Source organism: Balaenoptera acutorostrata, chromosome 9 (genome assembly GCF_949987535.1).
Source record: "Balaenoptera acutorostrata chromosome 9, mBalAcu1.1, whole genome shotgun sequence".
Classification (NCBI taxonomy): Eukaryota; Metazoa; Chordata; class Mammalia; order Artiodactyla; family Balaenopteridae; genus Balaenoptera; species Balaenoptera acutorostrata.
Genome location: NC_080072.1, coordinates 100,831,799 through 100,855,678, shown reverse-complemented (window position 1 = coordinate 100,855,678; position 23,880 = coordinate 100,831,799). Strand labels below are relative to the sequence as shown.

Genomic DNA, 23,880 nt, shown 5'->3' with positions numbered 1-23,880 from the left:
AATGTCGACGGCAAAAACATGGAATTAAGCTCGTTGTCTTGCAAAGGTGTCTTTAGTTTAGTACGTTCAGAACAGAAACAATGTGAGGACAATTTGATTCAAGGTGGTGACAGCGGGGGAGATGGCTGTAGTGGCTATTTAGTTCTCTCTCCCTCCGAATTTTCTAAGTTGACAAACAGAAATTGCATAGAATTTGTTTTCAATCGGAAAATGAAAACTCTCTGTGTGAAACTCCCAACTGGCGAAGCCAAGCAAAGGTCAAGCAGCTGCTGAGAAGCTTCACGCCTCCCGTCGGATGAGTGCTCGGGACACTGCAAACATCTCACAAGTAGAGAAGTACTTAGCAGGCATCTGACAGCCTGGAAAGCATCAGTAACTCCGATTGTGTAGATGAAAGAGAAGTGAGATGCTTCATGTAAAGTCATACAAGGGGGGCTACTGCCCATGTTTAGGTGAGGACTCAAGAGTTCCTAGTTCCCAGGCCTGTGTACTGACTACAAGACCCTACCTCTCTCCCAGGAACCTGGCAAATTCTTGATTACTTAAGATCTTCCCATATAATAAACACACACACACACACACACACACACACACACACACACACATTTGCACCGAGGTCTCACATCTAGTAGCAAGAAATCACCCAATCCATGATAGCCTTGGGGGTCTGGCTTCATAGGCAGCTGCTGAGTTTGATTAAAAAGAGGTGCAGTTGACAAAGTATGCACCAGACCAGCAGGGCGGCCCCATCCTTCCCCACCTGAAGACAGCACGTTCCTGCTGAAGCCAAGGCCACTGTTGGGGAAATTTGTATTTACCCTCTCTGCTCCTTAAACAAGGCCCTGGGATACTTTGTGCCTTCTACTCTCCTCCGCCCTCTCTCTTCTTCAGAGATCACGTTCACCAAAGACCAAATCAAACCCAATCATAGTGAAAGTCGAAAAGAGAGAGAAAGAAAGGACAAATTAACCTCTGAAATCCCAGGCATTTCAAAGTCTCTCAGTTAATTATGAGTTAATTGGGTTTTGGCATTTAAAAAATTACTGGACCTTTCTTTGAGATTCTCCACCTAATTCACCCTCTCCCACATGCCCTGTGGCCCCAGTCACCACACAGAAAGGAGAGTTCAGCGCCTGGAGTCTGAGGCACTGGCCGCTTCATATCCTAAAATTTAGGAAAATGGTAACAGGGATTATTGTGACTTCAATTCCCTAACCCAGCCTCCCCCTCCAAGAAAACGAAACAAAGGAATAGAATTGAGACAACAAAGAAGAAAAGGAGGGAAGGAGAGAAACAGAGAAAACAAAAGAGAAGAACATTAACAAAAATATACAAATCCAGAAAAGAAAAACTTCCCTGTTGAGTTTAATTTTTTTTTTTCCCTGTAAGAACTAGACCCAGGGTACAATGGCCCCTTCCTAGGGGGAAATTCCACTGATGATGCCACCAATTCATCGGACGGTCTGGGCAGGGACCCCTCCCACCCCGACTCTTTAGTTTCGTTGGGAGGGAAAGGCTCACTGCGGGAAGAGGGGGCTTGTGGCCAGGTGGGAGAGCGTCCCCTGCCACTCGGGCTCAACGTCTCTGGGTGGCCCCAGCTCCCCGGACCAGGGCGCTGTCTCCGGCTGGGGCGTCAGGCTCTTTGATCGCTTTGTTAAGTTACTGGATCCAAAATCTGGAGAGAAGGGTGGACGCTGTACAAGTCCGGGGGCCCCGCGGGCAGCAGCGCGGGCTCAGCGCATCCCGCCTCCGCAGCGGGCCGGGGAGCCGAGCATCCTCGGCGGGCGGCGGGGCTACTCGGGCTCGCTGCTGTTGGTGGTCTTCTCCCACGCCAGGCTCTCCTCGCTGCGCGCCGGCGACGGCCGCGGCCGCAGGCCCTGGAAGCGGCGGCACTCGGGGCACACGCGTATGTGCGTGCAGCCGCGGGCCACCAGGGCGGCCTCCTGGGCCAGTCTCTGCGCCAGCTGGTCGGGCTCCCCGGCCCCGCACAGCTTGCCGTTGCTGAGGGTCACGGTGCCCCGGGGTCGGAGCTGCTCCTCGGGGATGGGGGGCCGCGGCGGCGGGAGCCCGGCGCGCCGCCGGCGGACACTGTCCTGACACAGGACGATGCTGCGTAGCTCGCTCACCATCTCCTGGCAGACGGACACCTGGAGGACACGAGGAGGTCACAGCCCGACCTCTCAGGACCAGCCCCCGAGGGTCCCCTGCGGGCTCGTTCGGGCGCGCGACTACGGTGCAGTGTTTCACAATTCTACCATCTTATATGTTTGAAGGCCTTTCAATCCACCTCCTCACTTCCACCCGCTACTTCATATTCAAACATCCTCCATACCATCCGGCCAGCTGGTCGTCTCGTCTTTGAACAGCTTCAAAGACACTGATCTCACCATGTTGCGAAGGTGCCCCTACCATTTTTGCACATTACCCTTAAACGCTGCTTCCTTCTACTGACTTAATGCCTCTCCCTGAACTTTTCATCCATCCATCCCAGTTAAATTTGGACCTTGAAGCCGACTAAACAAATAATCCCTTTGCCGCATGTCAGCCTTTCAAGCGTGTTTGAAAAAACAACCATGTCTCCATGAACATTCTGTTCTCAGGCCAAAGAGTCTCATTTCTTTTAATCAGCTGGTTATGGCTGGAGAGGCTGCTTTCTAACAATAACTATAATAACAAAAACAAGGCAATCTACTCCTGCAGCTCTGCCATCTCCTGATAAGAAACTCTTGGGTCCAGCTGTGTTTCAAAATATTTTGAATTTTGACAAGGTAATACAATGCACATAAAATATATTATGTATCACTTCCAGTGGGCTCTGGGGAAGACCCTATATTCAAACACATTAATATTTCTGTAGCAAAATGAATATACGTTCACACCAAGTGAGATAAAGACCATAAACATTAGCCTCATACAAGTCCAAGTCAAGGTTTGTCACCAAAAGCATTGGCATCCAACTTACAAAAAGCTTGGAACTTTTTGAGCTTTTGAGGTTTCAGAATTGTGGAGGAAGAATCTTGAACCTGTACCATGACTACTACTGTTATACCCATTTCACAGATGTGGAAATGGAGGCTCAGAGAAGTTAGATACCTTGCCAGAAATTACTCGACTAACAAATAGCTGACCCAGAATTTGAACCTAAAGCTACATACTGCAGAGCACATGCATGCTCTGCTTTCTTCTCTACTCTGTGCTGGAAAGGACACTTTCTCCGATTAGGATGGGAGAGGAAGCTTTCTGTTCTTTCATGTTCTTTCTTCCAGTCTTCCCGTTCTATCAACAGGACAGTTGTTCTACCATAGTCAAATAGTTAACTTAGCCTTTACTCTTCTTTCTAGATGTTGGGAGAACTTGAACTCCTCACTGAATTTTTCAAGGTACATCCAGACCACTGGCGAGCTCTTGGGAGAATAACCCAGCATGCACAGATCCTCTACCTGAAGCAGCTACAGAGAAGTAGAACCCCCTAATGGAACACGGCCTGAGTTAGGACTTGAAACCTGGATTCTAGACCCAAGGTTGTTAATGAATAGCAGAAACTGTAGTCAAGTCACTTAACTTCTCTGTGCTTCTAATAATAATTACAACAAAAACACCACCACCTGCCTAATCTATTATATGTGACAAGAACATAAAGACATATATTGATATTTATTGACTGTCAACTAAGTATCAAACACTGTGCTTTGCAGTGGAGATACAGACACAAAGGACTCAGTCCTTACTTTCAGGCAGTGCAGTGTCTAGTAGCCAGGCTGATACGAAAATAATTGCCACAGAGTGTGAAAGTGCTCTATGTGCTGGTTACAGGGGTGGTGGAAAGGAGAAGGAATGAGCAACTTTCTGGTCCAGGGAAGAAGGCAGGAGAACTGCGGTAGGTTTCACAGGGACAGGAATGCCTGAACGAGGTCTTAGGAAGAGGTAAGAGCACTGCCATTTAAGGGGTGGACAGAAGGAGAAAGCCAGTAACGCTGGAGAGGGAAGGAGGAGGGAAACCAAGAGAGCTTGGAGCAGGCAAGGCAAGGGAGGAGAGGGTTCTGGAAGGAGCGATCCACTTCATCAAGGGCCACACTGAGGTCCAATAAGGCCCAGTGGGTTCTCTTTTGGTTTTGTTCATGGGGAGGGGTCAGACCTCTCAGCCATGACCTTTCAGGGAAGGGGTGGGGAGGAGCCAGCTGCTGTGGCGTGAGGCCCGAATGGGAGGTGAGGACGTGGAGAGAGAGGCAGTCGATCACCTGGGTTTGCAAGAGGAGAGGGGTAGGGCAACAGCAACATGGCTATTATTTGAAAATATGGAATAAACATGAGCATAGTTTTGGACTTGGGGGAGAGAGCAGGCAAAAAAATAAATAAATAAAGGGGAGAAAAAGGGTAATCCTAGAGGAGCTGAGGAAAGGTGGGAACAAGGCAGAGACGGAGGGGTGACCAGAACATCTGCAGCAGCCCTGGGGGCGGCTCCAGCTGTGGGTAACTTTTTAGGTGGGCGTTTTAATTTGGGGCTGGTCACTCCTGAGTTCTGGGTGAGGCAGGAGGTAAAATTAGTCATGGAGGAGCAAAGGGATGTGAGGAGTGGGTGACGGCTTGGAAGTCCTACTGGGAAGTGGGAAAGAAGCTGAGCACAGAAAAGGAAAAGACTGGTCAGCAGTGTCGAATGGAGGCCCTACATGAGGCTGGACCGCATAGGTTTATAGGGTGGGCTGTACTCTTCTGTACTGTTATCTACTGTTAGGAGCTGTCAATTAGGGAAGGAGATTTTAGGATGATCAGGAGTTGGGAGATTGAGATAGAGGCCAATATACTTTAAAAACCAAACAGTGCAAGTAGCGTGTAATGATTTGTGCCCTGGAATGGAGGTAGAATGGGATAAAGTCGTCTTCCTTCTCTCAGACTCTTCCATCTGTGTGAAGTTTATATTAACCCAGTTTCTAAGCCACAGGTTTGGGAATTAAACTTATTCAAAATCCCTGAGAAGGAAGATGTCATTCTGAGCTCTCGTGAATTGGGATATCTCTAAACAGCTTTACCTGCAAGGCAAAAACAGACTTAAGATGGAAGAGCCAAAGCCATCGTTTCCATTAGTAACCTGGTACTTTCGCCTGTTTTTCCTTATGACACTACATCTTAAATCATAGTTGTGTAAGTCTTCGTTGTTCATAAAACATTTTTCACAGTTTTATTTACTGGGCTGTTTCAAAGAAGACTCTGAAGCCCAGAGAGGTTACGTGCCCTTTCTGTGGCTGCAGAATTAGTAAGGGATGAAGTCTGAACCCGGAGCTCCTGCCCTGGAACTGGGATTCTTTCCCCTGTGCTGTCCCATGGGCGCCCCACCCTCCTGTGGGATTTCACAAGTTCTGTCTGAAATGACCTTTGTCCCTGTGTGATCCTGTGAACTTGGCCCTGCTTGCCAATACTATAGGTCATACCCCTTAGAAGGTTTACCTCAGTCGCTTCTGAGTGTCGGAGAGTCCATAAAAACTCCAGCATAGCCATAAAAATGGCCACGATTAAGCCACAAATAAGAACCACAAAGATTCCACCAATATTCTCCATTCCCAGTCCTGTAAGAAAGTGAGAACAAACAAAAAATAGTGTAAAAGAGCTGGGAGATATAATCGTTCTACCAAAAATGCTGAATGACCAGAACTTGAGTCTTGTAGACATTTTACACACATATTCCTTGAGATATAATTATTCTTTGGAAACAAAAATGCAGCATAGCTGGAGTAGAAGAGGGGAGGGGGCTCTAGACGCAAGTGGAGGAGATTGGTGAGAAGCTTTCTGGGGTGGGAGGGGCAGTCATTTTAAGAAAAGGGCTAAGGAAAATTTTGATTTAGCATATAGAGACATGATAGCAAAATACGAGTAAATTCTAGCAGTTTCATAAAAATTTCATCAATCTTCCTAGTATCATGTTTGCTTGATATAAAGCAACTGTCGTAACCAAACTATGGATAGAAAAAATTACATTTACTTAACTGTGTCAATATGTTACTAATAGACTTGGAAAGTAAAACGTCTTATCCCAGGTGGTTCCCAAACCTGGCTGCCATCAGAACCACCTGGGAAGCTCATTAAAGGTATGGATTCCTAATCCTCACCCCAGACATATTGAATCCCTATCTCTGGAGATGGAGCCCAGGAATCTGTATTTTAAAATGCATTTCACAAGTGATTCTTTTCCAACCAGGCCTAAAATTTGTTTGCAAATTGGTATTTTGGGAAGCATTGTGTATGGCTAAGTTCCTTGAAGTTAGGCAGTTTCTGGTTGTAACCTCATTGCCAAGCATGATACCTGGCATATCATATATACTCAATCGGTATTTCTGGAATTATATGGTTGTGTCCAACACTGAGTTAGCTATGTAATTGGATGCTTTTTTTGGTACTAGAGAAACCCAAACATTAGGGGAGTGTCAGAAACACATGAAACCCTGATTCAAGAGGAACCACAATCATAAATCAAAAAGCATCTTTTATCCTGGAAAATGCCAAGAGGGTAGCTTATGTCCTGTGCTGTTGGAATGCCTGCACTTGAGTGTTTGTGCAACCAGCAGTGCCTTCATGGGACACAGAGCTATGTCGGTGTCAGGGAAAGCCAGCTTCATACAACACTGAGATGAGCCACGGATCAGAAGTAGAAATCTGACACTGCTTCCTGCACTTTGGAAAGCTGGAAAAATGGCCCTAGCTAGCCATTTTAAGGTGCCTTGGGTTTTCTCTCACAAAGACTCAAATGGCTGTCTGTTGGTTTTTTGTTTTGTTTTGTTTTGTTTTTAAAATAACACAGCCCGGCGCAGTGCCTGCCTACACCAGTGATCTGCTACAATGGCTCCGAGGGCTCACATCATGAATGTACCCAATGGATTGTATACTCTGGTCTGCAGGTCCACACAGCCAACTCTTGGGTACCTGTGTGAGTAAACATCCTCTATTGTGAATAATCAAAAACAGGAGATGACTTAAAAACTCAGTTCTAAGGGAAGGCACACAGCGTTTGGAGTAGATTTCTACCCTCCAAGAGGAAGGTGCTTGGGCTTCATTTGATCACCTGCCCCCCTAACCTGGGACCATTTGGGCAGAAGGTTTCTAACCATAGGAGCATCCAGGGACAAAAGGGACACTTAAGGGGGAATGCACCAAGGACATAGCTTTAGGGGTGGTGAGAACCGGGTACTGGGACGTGCATCTGAGCATCATGGACAAACTAGTTTCTCCAGCCAGCCCATGTAGAGAAAGGGCTCCCCAGTGAAGGGGAAGTGATGACTGGGATACCAAAGATGCCCACCTGTTCAGGTGAACAGAGCTCCAAGTGACTGGTGAGATACCACAAGACTTTCCTGTCACCTTGGGATAGCTCTGCCTGATGTAGAAAAAGACTAAGATTCCCTTGAAGGGCTTCAACCTCCCCTCGTGTTTCTGCAGAGGTGTTCTCCCCTCCTCGAGTCCAATGCTGCCATCTGGACTCTAGTGTTTCCCTGTCGCCCTCAGTCACCATCCCAGCCCTCCCCAGTCTTTTCCTCCCTACTGACTCTTTCCCTCAGTGCACACACACACTCACATCTTTCCCTTCTTAAAGAAAAATACAAAATCCTTCTCCCTCCAGCTCTGTCTAGTGAATACCCTTGTCTTTCCTTCCTTCCCTAGGCAAGATTTTTGAAACTATCTATACCAGAACTATGTTAAGACAGCCCTTAAAACGCTTACATTTGGAGACCCATCCCACATGAAAGCAAGTAGGAGAAAATGCACCCACATCTTTTGTTAAATGCATTTTTAAAATTTTGCTTCTGATGTGATGGAGTGGCAAGCAACAGTTAATGTATAATTGGCTGTGATTTCTCAGCAGTCGTTGTTCATACAAGAGAATGTTTGCAAAAGGCGAAAAATCAAACCAAAAAAAATTGTTTCTAAATGTAATGAAGTTTTTATGAATATTAACTTTAAAAATTAATGAAGTCAAAACAATGTTACATTTTGGAGATAGTTAATTACACATCTTAATTTGATTTAGCAGTTTTCTTTTTGCATTTTGAAGCTAATAATTTTTTTCAGATCTCGAACATAATTTTGGACACTTGAAAATCTTTTAGGCACTAGGTGGTCTGTCTATGGTAGCTAAAGGAGAAAATGATTGTGTTCTGAATTCACTTTTATTCTCCCGAATATTCACTTGTCATCCCATGAAATTTTGTCTTGTACCACTAAAACCAAGCTCACTGAGGTTACTAACGAACATTTTGTTTCTAACCTATCGGAAAATTTCCAGTCCCAATCTTAAGTGACCTCTGGTAACACTTGACATTGTCAACAACCGCCCTTCTTGGCATTTGTTTTTTTTTGTCCACGCTGCAAGGCTTGTGGGATCTCAGTTCCCCCACCAGGGATTGAATCCAGGCCACGGCAGTGAAAGCGCTGAATCCTAACCACTGAACCACCAGGGAACTCCCCCTTCTTGGCTTTTTATGAAGCCATTGCTCTCTGCTCTCCACCAATCTTCTCAATTGCCTTTGCCTGCTCTGAGGCATATTCTCCCATTTCCCTGCATTTGGCCTCTTGCCTCGCCTCCATGCACTGTCCTGCTGATTTTACCTCCTAAATACTTTTCAATTTCTTACCTTCTCTCTTTCTCTCTCTGCTACCACTTCCCTAGCTCAAGGCCCCACCATCTCTTGCTTGGACTTTGGCAGCATCTCCAAAATGATTTCCCTGCTCGTAGCTGTGTCCTCCTCAACTTTACCGTCCACCTAGTTGCCTGAGCGATCTTTCTGATCAGATGCTTTCTGATACAACATATGCCACTCTGATATTGCATAAAATAATAATTAGTTTAATGTTATATATCTGGATTTCCCACTAGACTGTGATTCCCTTGAGAGGAAGAGCCATGTCTTGTTCAACTCTATAACCCCTGGCCCATCATAAGAGCCCAATAAATGTTTGTTGAAAAAATGAGCTGACAGAAAGAGGATAAGGACATCCCAGGTGTAGAAGCATGAATTCTCAAAAGCTTTGGATCCATACTGTGATATCTATTCATTCCTAATTAAATGTTGTTTAAAATAATCATAAAGTGGGCCAGCCCTCGTTGAGTGCTCCCAGCCTGGTGGCCTAGACTGCACTCTGTGGCTGGCCAGAGTGGGACTGAACATGACGTGGATGATCCACAGCATGGACTTGACCGCACGCGGTCGCGGGCAGGCGTGGGGGGGCGGGGATGGGATAGGGTTATAAATGGACAGGTGATCTGTGCTGGGATAACCTTGATCAGATCAGGGAAAGCTTCTCTGAGGAGCTCAGGTTTGAACAGGATGCTGGTGGAAACCATGAGTCACCGAAACACCCCACAGCCTCTCTTTCCCAGCTTCTCGCGTTTCAGGGCCAGCATGTTAATCACGGGTGTTGGCTCCGGCGTGCTGACTCCTGGCTGAGTGGCCCCCTCCTCCTAGGAGCGGGGCTTGTATACCATTCGTGCCTTTAGGAACTTATTGGAAAGTGGAAGCAAGAATAGATTGCTGGCAGAGTCGGAGTTGAGAAACAGATGGAGCTGGGAGCGGGAAGCGGAGTTAGGAGGGCGCAGCAGTTCCCTTAACGCTGTCGTTAGTCATTCTCCTAGAAGTCAAATGCCTTCCGCAGCTCTCAGCCCTCACTCAGAGGAGCCTGGCGTGTGGACTTCCCCCAGGCTGATCCCAAGGCCCTCCACACCTGCAGGGGGGTCATCTCATCACGCCCCCTTCCCTTCTTCAGACGGGACCTCACAGAAGCCATCCAGACAGATGGCGTTGAAACTGAGCTTTTCTTCTGACACTTGAGTCTCTGAGCCTCAGCTAGGCCTAAGCCATAAGACTGTAGTAACCGAAATGGAATCAAACTCTCCCCACAAACTCCTGGTTGATTGAAGACCAACTGTGGTGTGTCACTCACAGATTGCCCACAAATACAAATGATCGTTGACACATGCAAATGAAGAACGTTGTCTCTAGAACTAGAATGGCCACCTGGAAGGGAGAATCTCTGAGTAGATTTGAATCTCCACCCACCCACCCACCTGCTCTGCCTTCGGTTCTGACTGGCAAATAATCGCTTCTTGGATTCAGGTGCACGTATGTCCCAGCCCTTAAAACCCATGCATATCTCCAGATGGCACTGTGGAAATTTGCAACTGTGATGCAGGAAAGCTCATTCTGAATGGGCGCCTGGGAAGCAAAGAGGCAGAGGCCACAGGAGCCACGGAGCAGGTGCAGAGGGAGGAGAGACCATTAGCACAATCCCATCAAGGGACAGTGTATTTAGTCTTTGACGTGGGTCAACACATCCTTCTTGAGGAGCTCCCGGGAGCTGAGCGCTATGCTAGGTGCTGAAGCTTGGTGCAATCTTCCACATTGAACATATTTGACAAAAACATGGATTCTTTGACCATTTTGACTTTCAAGCACTTCCTAATTCAGAGCTACAGTCACCTACATCCATGCAAATACATTAAGTGGTCCCACCTCCGTGGACTTATTTGTTGTAAACAGCAACTTCACGGGCCCATATGTGAGCTGACCCGTATGACCTTCCCAGAAAATATAAAGCGAATCGTCATGTTTGCACTGCTGAGGACTGTGAAATACTAAGTTTGCCATTTCTTCTTGCATTGACCATGACATCTGTTGACTAGACCCAGCAGATTCTGGAGATGGTGATGGCAGAAGGGTAGAGAAAGGAACACAGAATAGAAGAGGGATGGTAGAGGCATCTGATAAATATTGCAATTTATCAAAACACAAGTTATGGGAGAGGTACTTTACAATTTATCAAAATATGAGCTCAAGCACCTCATGTAAAAAAACATTCTCTATCTCATTCAATTATCATTAAAAATACTATAAAGAAAGTCCACGGTTGGCACTTTACAATTAAAGAAATGGAAATTCAGAGAACTTCAAGAATTTGCCCAAGTCTTCAGAGCTCAGATGTGAAATCTAGATAAATCTGACTGCCCAGCTAATGTTTATAAAAATAAAGCTGATCTTTATGAATATTACTATGAGCTACCTTACCAGGCTAAACATTTTAATTCAATCCTAACAGTTGCCCTGTGAAATTGGCACTACCCTTACCTCCATGTTCCTGACTGGGAAACCAAGGTACTGGAGTCAGGTAACTTGTCCAGGGCTCCACGGCTGGTGAGGGGAAGTGCCAGATCCAAATGGAAGCCAGAGCCTGAGCCCGTATCCCTACCCCCATGTCACTTCTCCCCAGAACTCGGGGCCCCCATGGTCCCTCATGCTGCAGGGTTGTGATTACAGACTTCAACCTGGCTCCCTGTGACTGAATTCATTCCTAGGACCACCCCACCCTCGCCCCAAGTGACTGGGGAAGTGAGACCTATGTACGGGCTATTAGTTCTACTTATAAAATCCCCTTCTCTCCTTGGGAACATTACAGCAAATGTTTGAATCGATGATCCATTAACTTAATCTTGGCTCACTTTCCAGACACAGTGGGGCTGTGGTCTTTGTAACTGCTGACCTCCTTTGACGCAGACACACTGGGCCATGGTTCACCTCCGTTCCCGATCGTGCTTTCCGGCACCCCCCTCCCCCGGAGTTTCCCCCGTCTCTTAGCAGTCAATCTGATTTGATTAGGAAGAGGCTTCCTCGGCAACCATCACTTCGAGACACTATCTAAACTCCCATATTCAGGTTTCCAGTCTTGGCCCTCTCCAGAGAAACCAGAGAACCAGGATAATAGAGCTGAGCCCCCAGGGAAGAAAGAGAAAGGAAAACGTCCCCACGATTCCCCCGACCCCCCTCATCACTAGCCCCCGCTCTTGCTAAGATGTCTTACACTTTCATTCCCGCCGTGCCAGACAGCAAACTTCCTGCTCTCTAAGGATTTTGTGAGTCAATGCCACCGGCCTCTTTTCCATCCTTGAAAGGGGACCCTGATTTTCACAGCCTGGTGGTGTATTTATGTTCCTTTGAAGCCTGATTGCGAGCTTGTGTTTTTCAAGATAAAAGTATTTAATTTCCTTGGAATTCACCGACTACCTTTTTGTCTGGCAATTGTTCTGCAAAGCCTTCGGTAATCCAATCCCCTTGAATTGGGATGCTGGCCTCTGTGAGTGGCTAGCGATATTTCTTTTTATAGGAGTTGAGTGAGAAAATAAATTAAAAAAGTGTTTTTGAAAAGACAAGGCAGAAGAAAATGAAACAGCTTGGAATGAAGCCTGCTTCTTTTTGTAATTCTCCAGTCTTCCACATGATCTGCCATTGCGTTTTTCAGCTGTGTATGCAGGTAGCTGGTCACTGAGCTATAGGCAGGGAAAGAAACGGGGAGATGAAGCCAAGGGGTAATGCTGTGGTTCTCACCAGAGCCAAGTAAGACCTGGCAAAAAAACTCAGGTGGTGGCATCATCCCAATGTTAGGATTCTTCTCTGGAATTTGGCAGTGATACCGGAGCTGTAATACTGGGTTAGAAGTGAAGTAGCAGCAGATCATTTTCTTTGAAATTTCTCACATTTTAATAGGGGATAATAAAGTAGAAAAGGATTGTGTGAGGCACTGCACACTGTCTGGTACATTGCAATTGATGTCACTCTCAGTTTCAGGGATCTCTGAGAACAGGACCGCCCTCATAGCTCCCTTCACCTCCATCCCTCTCTGCCTACTCCATCTCCTCCTCCTTTCTTTAGGCACATGTGGAAGCCAACTGATCCCAACCACGAAAAGAAAGATCCCCTGGAAGCTGCTTTGGAAAGCAAATGAAAAGGACTGCCGTTTGTTCAATTTGAGACACAAGAAAAAACATGGTCCAGCGGCTCCTTTCCTGGCCACCATGAAAGACTTAAAGGAAGAGATCTTTCAGGCCATGCTGGTCCCTGTTCTTCTGCCACAGGAGGGGCGGGGGGGGGGGGGGCGGGTCTCTCGAGCAGTGAGTTTTATTCCGGAAGTTTGATGGCTAATTTGTCACAGGGAGACCAAGCAGTGGCTCTGCTCCTTCCAGGCTAGTGCTTCTGGCCTGGCTTGGGGGAGGTCACGTGGACTTTCATTCAGCCAGGAAGCCTTTTAGTCTCTCTGAGTAATGTCTGTTTGGGTTTCAGCCATGGCAGAAATGGGGCCACTGCATTAAACTGGCACTAGCTGCTGTGGCTGGGCTGGGAGCCGAAGCCCTGGTTCTTACGGTGATTTGCACGGTATCTCCCAGACAGCCCCCTCTTGGACATCACCACTTATTAATACAGCTCCCCTTCTTGCTCCCGAGGACGACCGCATGGAGGCAAGTTAACATCGGCTGGTTGGTAGAACCCTAGCATTTTCCGAAGCACGTGGGACCCGGGCAGGATGGCTTCCACTGTTTATCTTCTCTCTTCATCTGCTCAGTTCTCTTCTCCGTGCCAGGGAACATTCGGTCCCTCAGTGGAGAGTGGAAAGAAGCCTCCTGCTCTGTCCTTTCCATCTTCCCTGGGAGCCTGCTTTCCCTGCGTCTCCTCTCCATCCATCCTGAGCTCTGCTGTCAGACCAGTCTTCCTAAAATTCTGTGGAATGGAGAAGAATATCCCAAGCCAACCACTCTGCAAAAACAACAACTTAATTTTCCTATAAAGGTACCTAACATCTACCTCAAACTGCCGTTTCCACCTGATTGCCAAAAATGTAGCGATTTCTTTATGTTTAAATTTCAGATTTACATTCAGTTAAATACGGTGTTTTCTCTGTTCCCCCTTCACGCCTGGATGTATTTCAAGTCTGGGGTTGGGAAGGAGATTATGTGTCATGGGGATGGGGTTAGATGTCCCATCCTAATGCCAGATTCCTCTTAGATTGCCAATATCCTTGTCTGGGGCCCCAGAAAATGCAGGTCTGTCCCTGGGACCTCTCTGCCCTGGGTCCCCATGTGCCATCTTTCACGTACCCACTCCACCGTGGCATGACACATATTTGTGGGGCATGCCAAAATCCAGAAGTAAGCAAACATCTCTTTACCTCTTGGTATCCCCAACGAATCTAGGAGTTCTCTCTGGCACTCTCCCGCTCCCAGCAGGGCACAAGGCTCCTTCTCAGGGACCTTTCACATTCTAACATATCCTTTCCTGGTTTGCATCTTTTCACCTGGTTTGCAGACTGGGTGGCCTGGCTCTCTGAACTTCTAGTGTTAGCTTTATGCAAAGCTTCCTTCAGGTACTGGCCTTCTGTATTCCAAAATAGTGATACTTTTTTAGCAAATCAAAAACCATGACTTCTAAGAACATTGTCTCTGCTGAATTGGAACAACTTCTTTTGGAACTTAAAGCCAATAACTGGACTCCGTTCTTCCCGAGGCAATGACTGTGCCCTGGGACCATGAATGCCACTGACAGCTCAGAATTCCATCCACAGCCCCTGCTTTCCTGAGACCACATCTCACTCCAGAACCTTTGAGGTCTTCCACCAATGTCTCCAACCCGGTCCGCTGTGCTGTTAGTGTGCCAAGGCATATGCAAAGCTCTGGGGTGTTTACAGGGCATCTTCCTGGGACACTGATTTTACTTAGAGTCTAGGAATGAAAAGCATTTTTCTATTACATAAACATGCCCCTATTACATTGTCAGATGCAAAATTCACATGTGTTTTTAGGACAAAACAGAAGAGGAAATTCCAAACATGCTGGGCTGCTTTAGACTCTGTCCCCAGATCCCCAAACATGCATACTCAGTGTCCTCTGCTATTAATTCTTTCCCTGGGAAAGTTTGGGACGTACTGGTTTGCTGTCCACATGCCTTCACCTGGTTTTCAATGCCCTCTTAACTCCAACCTCATCCTACTCATCCAAACCAATTTCTGAGTGTGACAACTCTGCTCCACAACCTTCCTAAAGCTGTGACTCCTAATGAATGCTTCATGGTCCAGGCCCAATGTCTCTGTAAACCTTCCCTGACTATTGTGCAGAATTAATCACTCTGTTCTCTGGGCTTCATAACACTTTCTGTCCAGCTCTATGAAAGCATTCCTACAGTGCAACCATTATAGTGATAATCTGTGCCACTCTTTAACTCTAAACCTCTTGAGGGCAGGGCCATGTCTCATTGTTTTTCATACTCTCAGAGCCCAGCACAGTGCCTGATACACAGTGGTCTACACTGTTCGTTGGATGCAGTGAGGGCTCCGTGAACACTTTCCATCTAACACTGGGGTGACAGGGATCCTGTTTGGGGGAAAAAAGACTTAAGAAGTAGGACCAGTCTGGACGTCCTTGAGATGATTGCCCATTCATTCATTCATTCATTCATTACTTGTTCATCCTTTCATCAAATACGGATAAAATGTCAGATGATATGCTGGTCACTGGGATAGAAAAATAAATAAGACGCAGACCCTGCACTTGAGATTTTCATAGTCCATGGGGGACAACTATCAACAGACAAACTAATGTCCTAAGTGTTCATCTTAGAAAAGCTATGTAGCCTTGAGGAACATGGAGTGGATGGGCGTACTTGTGGCTGTGGATACTATTCAGACCTCAATTTCTTCTTTAGGCCTAGATTTTAGAATAAAATCAGTTCTCATTTCCTTTGCGCCAGTGCTTTGTTTAGTGTTTAACATGGTTTATCTCATTCAGTCTTCACAATAGCCCAGGGAGGTGGCATTATTATTTCTAGTTCTATTCTCCAGAGGAGGAAACGGAGGCTTAAAGATGCTTCACAGTGTATATAACAAGGCCATCTATGGAGTGGAGTCCATTTGACCCAGTGCCTGTGATCTTGAACCCTGTCTACACTGCCTCAGGGGAGAGAGAACCAACCTAGCGCCTGTCAGCAGAACAAATAGGTGTGCAGGAGGGAAATGTTTGAGCCCCATTCTTAGAGTGGGGTGCGGGGGAGCCCATTGGACTTCGGGTGAAATCTCTAATGGGAGAGAGAGACAATCTAAATTGAGGTCCCTGAGTGAAAACTGTAAGGTCCCAGCTCCTGTGTCGTCATCCCCAGCCTTGTCAATCTGCTGCCCTCCAACTGTTTCTCTATAGATTAGCAGTGAAAATAAACACAAAGAAATAAGGGCACAAAGGGGAAGGGCCTGTGGCTGGGCTTAGAAGTCAAGGATGAAAGGGGAAACTGGAGAGTTCGGATCAACTCAGTAGTGAGTCTCGAGGGGAAACAGGCTCAAAGAGATCAAATAGGATCAGGTTTACAAAAGAAAGGAAAGCCAGGAAACCCACAACTAGTGGTAAGGAAAAGAGGCGGGAGGCCTGGAACAGCCAGAGCTGGCAGCCGGGGGCCGGTGGGGAGCCTGTGGGTTCCCTGCACCCCTCTGAGCCCTTGCTCTTGCCCACCCCGTTTTGCTCCAGCCTCCCGCGTCTACAGCATCCCTGCATCCCCGCATATGTTCAGTCAGCTGTTCAGAGGCAGGAATAACTCTAAGGAGTGGAGAGCTCTCAGCGCGAAGGCTACTCAGGAAAGCACCATAGCACAGTTTCATTTGCCACCTTAGCGTGGCCCAAGAGGCCAGTAATTGGTGGCTTTTGACAGCTACCAGTCAGGGGCTTTCATCACACATCCCACAGACTTTTACTGAGTCCCTACTATGTGCCAGGCTCTGTAGGGGAGGCCAGGGACACAGAAGCAGGTGAGACGGGTCCACATCTAAGGTGCCATCACCTGGGCAGAGGAAACCAAGAGTTGTAACGTAGTGTGTTGAGAGCTCCATCCAAAATCACGGAAGGTACCCGACCCACTGTGGGGAGGGGCAGCTGGAGGGCGACCAGGGGCTTCTAGGGCAACAGAAACCTGGACATTTCTCCTGTTTCACGCTGGGTCCCAGGTCCACCTCTCCGTTTCTATTGGGTTGGCCAAAATGTTCGCTCAGGTTTTTCCGTAACATGTTATGGAGCAACCCAAACGAACTTTTCGGCCAACGCTAAATTTTAAATTACTCCAGATCAAAAGCCACTACTGTTTCCCTCCATCTCCTTGGGAAGACGGCGCTCCTTCCCGCCACTCTGAAGTTCATTGTTCCCACAGAAAAACACGGACATATATTAGCTTACCAATCATCTCACTTTCCTTTGACTATTCTGGGCCCAGTCCGATTTAGACTGCTTCCAATCCATGAGTCTTCTTCTGGGCAGGGGGCGGTGCGGGTACATCCTGCCACCCACGCCTTCCCAGGTACGCACCGTCTAGGCAGCCCAGATCTCCCCACGGGAATCTTCTCACACCCACACCACCTGCGGTCCCCACTCACAGCCCTGCCCGCTGCACCGATTTCTGCCTCTGCATCGTCCCTCAAGGTGCTTCTTGCCTGCAACGTCCCGCTCCCCGCTTCCTTTCCTATACCAGTCCTGGGGATCTTCAACATCTAGTGCATTCTTTCAAATCTACGGAAGTTTCCGGATACTTTTCTCTGCACCTCCCCCATTTCTAACAAGAGTCAGTCTCCTCCACCGTTGACCTTTGGGGAGTGGAGAGCCAAGAATGGTGTGGCCTCCCACCGTTCCTGCAAAGGAGGGGACAGCATTTCCTCCAGATGACAAAGGGCTTGTCCCTGTGGGTCCACATTCCTGAGCCCTCTCCTCCAAGGATCAAGAGGCACACGGAGGGGCTTCCCTGGTGGCGCAGTGGTTGAGAATCTGCCTGCTAATGCAGGGGACACGGGTTCGAGCCCTGGTCTGGGAAGATCCCACATGCCACGGAGCAGCTGGGCCCGTGAGCCACAATTGCTGAGCCTGCGCGTCTGGAGCCTGTGCCCCGCGACGGGAGGGGCCGCGATAGAGAAAGGCCCGCGCACCGCGATGAAGAGCGGTCCCCGCACCGCGATGAAGAGTGGCCCCCGCTTGCCGCAACTGGAGAAAGCCCTCGCACGAACCGAAGACCCAACACAGCCAAAAATAAATAAATAAATAAATAAATAAATAAATAAGAAAATCCTTTAAAAAAAAAAAAAAGAAAATACAAAATTAAAAATTTGTAAATCTAAAAATTAAAAAAAAAAAAAAAAAAAGAGGCACACGGAGACCCTTAGAAACACAAAGCACAAAGCCATTCCCTGACTGTCTCATCCTGGATAATCACTCACGCTGAGCAGAGAGGGAGGCCCATAGCATCATTCATTTTACTCCCCAGGGCCGAGTGTGTATAGGTAAATTCGCTGCATATTTTAGCAAGGCTGCAGTAGATTACTGGGGTGACCATATGATTTATTGCCCAAGCCAGGACACTTTGAAAATGAAAGGGCGTTCTAAAAATAACTAACAGGCATTCATGGATCTACAACAGATGTAACCCGAGACTATCCCGGGCAAGCCAGGATATATGTTCCCCCTACAGAAAATGCTGGGTGTTCAGGGACCCTCAACACTCTTCAACTACACGTCAGTCAGTGACTGCTTTCTATCCAGCCGTATTTATCGTTCATTCAATAAAATATCCATGTGCCAGGTCATGTGGACAGCCCTGTAAGGAAGACAAGCCCTGCCCTCATGGAACTTACATTCTAGTCGAAGAGGCAGAAAGTAAACAAATGAATAGAAACTACACTATCAGATAGTGATAAGCTCTGAAAAGCAGACCCCAAGGGAAGGGGAGAGATGTGTGGCATGGGGAGGGAAGGCCTTTCTGAGGGACCTTCTGAGGGAACAGTGTGCAGACCCCAAGGTGGGTGGAGGCTGGGAGGCTTGGGGAACAGGAAGAAAAGGGGGAAACAGATCAGGAAGGGTCGGGAGGCCATAGAAAGCTTGGATTTTATTCTGAGTGAGATGGGAAGCCATTGGAAGGTTTGCGCAGGCCAAGGCTGCAACCTTATGTGGGTCTTAAAAAGAATCACCCTGGCTTCTGGTGGAGAGAACAGTGCAGAGGCGCAAGCAGGGGAAATGGGGGGCCAAGCTGTTGTAATCGTACGACTGTGGGGTGCTGGTGGCCTGGGCCATGGCGGAAGAGACGGTGCTGGCGCAGAAGTGGCTGGATTCAGGAAACATGGCAGGGGTGGCATCTCTAGGACTCGGGAGCGGGTGGGAGTGGATACCGTACAGTAAGCCCAAGACCCTGGGACAGGGATGAGCCCAGCCAGTCCCAGCCCGGCCTTCGGCTCCTTCCGAGGCTTGTTCTCAACCTGGCATTACTTGGAATTTGGACGCCAGAGACGAGCAGCTCTGGTCCTCCAGGCAGGAGGGGAGGCCCTGGCCACCCTTACCTTTGGCTCTGTGATCTTCCTCCTTGGGGCACTTGCCCCCTTCCCACCACTTGCGCTTCAGAATTTCCAGACGGTTGTTCTCCTGCAACTGGAGGATGGCCAGATCAAACTCGTCCCGGAAGACGGAGCCTGTGGGTCACAGGAGAGCCCAGAACACAGGACATGAGTGCCCCCGTCCGCATCTCTCTGCTCCCTTCCCGGTAAACCTCCCTGCCACCCTGCCCACGTAACATAGGAGGGGAGGGACAGGGGTCCCCGCAGGAGCACGGCTCTCTACTTGCTCAGGCTGAGGACTCTCCGCGCCATGCAGGGCACTAGGCGTTTCTACTTTCCTTCTCTCCACGCTGACTGGCACGCCCAGCCCATGGCCAAGACCCCAGCATGGGTCAAGGGACAGCCTTCCGGGCAGCTGTGCTGCCCATCTCCCCATCCAGGCACCAACATTTTCTACCTGGGTGAACCCACCTCCCTCCCCACCAGCACGCGGTAAGCTGGTTGCAAAGCTCCCCGTCCGCCTGCCCCTGGGAGGCCAAGGAGGGAAACCTTCTGTGACACAAACCTCACAATCAGTTGCCTATTTTCTACTTTATTGAAATTAGTTTCTCTGCCATTTGTAACTCTCACTACATTACACCCGACAATTGTTTACCCGCAGCGGCCACCAATGAGAAAAGGGCCACCCAGAGCAAGGCGGAAGCTTCCTCTCCTCCATCTGTGTGGAGAATCGGTCTGGGGCACCCCCTTGCCCGCACAGCTGCCTGCTGGGTGCCCCAGAACCCCTGGCCCCGTCCACTACTCTGTTGACATCGCTCCTCCCTCCCTCCTCAGACAGAAGGCTCTGTTGAGTGCGATTCTTTTTTAATTTTTCGTATGGAGTATGGTCAAGGAGCTTTGGTTCTGGAATGTAGGTTTAATCACAAAAAACAGGCTTAAATGAAACCGTGGAAAGCTCGATGCCCCAGCACAGGCTGAGGCCTGAAATTATTAAGAAAAAGCCGCCAGGAGGCTGGAAATGAACTAAGCTGCCCAGTTTTCTTGTCTAAGCTCTGTAAAGGCCTGATGTGGACAGACGCCCCAGGGAAAAGGGCTTTGATGCAGGATACAGGCAAAAGCTGGAACAAATAGATTCCTGCTCTCAAACTTTCATGCACACAGGAATCCCCTGGGGATCTTGTCGACCTGCAGACTCTAATTCAGTGGGTCTGGTGCTGGGGTCTGAGATTTCGCATTTCTCACAAGTTCCAAGGCGGTGCCCTGCCGCTGGGCCATGGGCTGCACTTTGACAGGTAAGGAATTAGATCAGCTCCCAGATCTCTTAGCACTCTAACAGCCCATGACTCCATAGATAGAACCTTCCCTGCTACAGATACAACTACCCTTGGGCATTCAAACCCCAAGCCTGCAGCGCTGAATGTGATCTGGGTGAACGTCAATAGCACCTCATATATTACATAGCAGGTACTTAACACACATTTGAAGTGAATGGCTACTGGAACTAACAGATGGTGTTGGGTGGTGAGACTAATGAATATTCCAGGTTTAGAGACAAGTATCCAGCCAACAAGGCATTTCAAGCAGTTTTCAAGGCATCTTCAACCCAATCTCAATAGCATACCAAGGGCCCCATGAAAGGATTATTCTGCTTACTCCATGTTTGCCTACTTAGCTCCTAAACTACCCGACTAATTTTCCATCTCATTCTTTGTTCTGTTTCTCTTCATCTTCCTGGGTCTAACCACACTGCTTATTCCATAGTTACACCCTTACTTTCCACTTAAGAAGGACACACATGCTTGTCTTTCCTGGACCTAAATTCTGTCCCATCAATCGACTATGCAATGCTCTTCCCAGCCTGATCTAAGAACCTGGGCTAACCCATAGCTCACCTTCCCCATCTATCCTGTCCTGTTGAGCTGGTGGACCCGTTTGGCAACACGGTCTGAGAGGTGAAATGCTGGATTTGGAGATAGGCCCCCTAGGCTCCAGCTCAGCTTTTCTCTCCACTTATTCTGTGACCTTGGACAAGTAACTTATCAACTCTGAATCTCAGTTCTCTCCTCTAGAATGGGAAGAACCACATCTCCCTTGCAGGTGGGATAAGACTAAGATAACACATATGGAAACAGCATTACCTCAGACAGAGAACCAATGCATTTCCCTCCCCTTTTCCTTGGTTACTGATGAGAATTTCTAGAGGCGGTCTGCTTTATGCCAACTCTATAGGTTTGTGCCATGAAAACTTTTGAATCACTTGACAGTTCAGTTAAATTTATTAAATTGCTAGAGTATTATCAAGGTGCACCTTAGGTTCATTTTGTGGTTCCCTCCACCATCTTTAAACACAATGTTAACCAGTAAATTTCTCAAAGGGGCCCATAATCTGTATTATTAATGAAATCAATGAAATATGATGCTAAGTGGAGGGTATGCAGGTGCCCTGAGTGAGGCTTCCAGTTTACAGAACTACTAGGGTCAGAAATTACAGAGTTCAAGGGTGAACCATATTATTGCCTATATTCATTGGCTTGGTTTCTGATCAGTCTTGAAGAAGTCATCTGCTTTTATCAAATAACAGAGGGAACATTGGAAAATGTGGGGAGGGCACTAATGTTCCCCCTAACAGGCTAAGTGTGATGAAACACTGTGGTGAGACCAGATTATTCAGTTTAACCTTTGTAACAACCCTCTGAGGTACATATTAGAAACCTGATTTTACAAATGCGATAATTGAGACTCTGAGAGGTTAAATAACCTATCCAAGGTCCCACAGCCAGGAAGCAGGGTGCATTCCCAGATCTGCCTGACTCCATCCCATGCCCTTCACATGACACAGGTATAAGTGAGGCCTATAATTTATAGAGTTCTGAGTTAGGTACCGATCAAGAGAAGGGGTGTGACACTACTATATATACAATAGATAACCAACAAGGACCTACTGTATAGCACAGGGGACTATACTCAATATTTTGTAATAACCTGTAAGGGAAAAGAATCTGAAAAAGAATAGATATATATCTGAAACACTTTCCTGAAACTAACTTACACCTAAAACTAACACAACATTGTAAGTCAACTACACTTCAAAAAACAAAAAGAGAGAGAAGTGGTGTGTAAGATACCAACAAAGATGCACATCCTGTATATCAATTTCCCCACATGAGATGATTTCCTCCATTCCTGCTTCTTCCCCGGCTGCTTGGTTTCAGGACAACCTTGTATGAGGACAGACTTGGACAAGGACAGCCCTAAACAATGTGGCTCTCCATGGTGTGTGTGGGAAGGGTACATGTCTGAAACACTGGGGGACATTTCCAGACCTCCTCCATGGTCACAAAGTCACAAATGTGCTCCCCCTCACCTTCTGATAGAGGAACCATCAGCAGGGGAAGGCCTAAAGCAGGGATATTCTTTACAAGGCACAGCTGGGATACCTTTCTGGAAGCCAATCATCTCTACCGTCCTATAACAAACCGACGGCGCAGTCAGCAAGGTGAATACCAGAGCTTTCCTGCCCACTCTCAGCTTCCTACTCTGACTCAGACCAGATGGACCAGTGAGATCCACAGATGATTTGAAAGCCGTCTCCTCCAATCACGTCAGTCCCCTTTCGTAGTAAACCTTTCACCAGGGACACTAATAGCAAAATTAATTCACTTGAGTCCTACCATCTCTTCCGTCTCCTTTCCACTGCTGGTAGAGATGTCAGACATCAGAGAAATGGCCAAAGGGCAGGACTCGATGCTTTCACTGCCCAGGGCCTGGGTTCAATCCCTGGTTGGGGAACTCAGATCTCACAAGCTAGCTGGGCGGTGTGGCAAGAAAAAAAAAAAAGAATACACCAAGGGCATCCATGTGCCCTTTAATAATTAATCTATGAATAACTAATCAATTAGCCCTTCCATAATTAAGGACTGGGTACTAATCCCTGATGACTTGGAAGGATGTGGATTCACTTTTTTTAAAAACCTTAAGAATGCCCATCTCAAGTCACTGTAAACCCGGTTCTAGAAACAGGGGCTGTTGACTTCAAGGCTGCATTCGACGGTTGGAGCTACCCTGAGCCTGCCTGGGTGGAGCTACCCGAAGAGGCTGTTCCTCTCCTGCATACCGACTGGCATGCCAATCCCATAGCCCTTGGTGTCCAGCAGGCCCCCAATCTGAGTGAGGTTGCAGTTTCGCTGCCGATAGTACTCATTCATGGTGGATTCCAGAAGGAAGGCGTAGTTGGAATTCAACACCCTGGCGATCCCCTCCTCCGTGCTCTTCACGAACACACTGGGCTGCTTGGAGTACATGTAATTCCACATGCGCTGGTAGGTCTGATAGCGGGAATTCTGGGAAAAGAACGCAAGGACGCAGGTTGAGGAAAGAGAAAGGAGATGGTGGCCTGGAAAGGGAGGGCATCCAAGTGGTCCCTAAAATTCTGGCCCTTCTGCTACTCAGTCCCCTCCTTATATTCAAGAACCTGTTCCCTTTCATGTCACAACTGCCACTGCCTAATGGCAGGAGGAAAGGGTTGTGCCTTTGATACATTTTACAAAGACAAAGAAGGAACAGGGTCTGAAGGTGTGTAAACTCTGCCTACTGCTTCGATCGTTGGTTCTGCTTCATCCACCCATCTTTCATTGCCAACCTCCATGTTCTGACCAAAGTGAGAATGGAAATTCTGGCTGTGTCCTCTACTGTCCTTCAGCGCAGGGGCAGTAAACTCAGGTTCATTCTGGACTT

The 23,880-nt window shown here is 47.7% G+C and overlaps 1 protein-coding gene across 4 annotated transcripts in view; it reads right to left on the bottom strand.

The window, feature by feature from the left end:
- Positions 1-1,712: 1,712 nt before the first annotated feature.
- The window catches only part of GRIK4 (glutamate ionotropic receptor kainate type subunit 4), a 440,922-nt gene continuing 418,754 nt past the window's right edge, over positions 1,713-23,880 (bottom strand). For 3 of the 4 annotated variants that reach the window (XM_057553865.1, XM_057553866.1, XM_057553867.1), the window contains 4 exons: positions 23,261-23,486; positions 19,153-19,281; positions 5,443-5,561; positions 1,713-2,147 (listed from right to left, as the gene is read on the bottom strand). In XM_057553865.1, coding sequence (XP_057409848.1) covers positions 1,794-2,147; positions 5,443-5,561; positions 19,153-19,281; positions 23,261-23,486 — 828 coding nt within the window. In that variant the 3' untranslated portion in view covers positions 1,713-1,793. Of the gene's footprint in view, positions 2,148-5,442; positions 5,562-19,152; positions 19,282-23,260; positions 23,487-23,880 lie in introns of those variants that run through there. The other variant, XM_057553868.1, reaches the window with a different exon arrangement.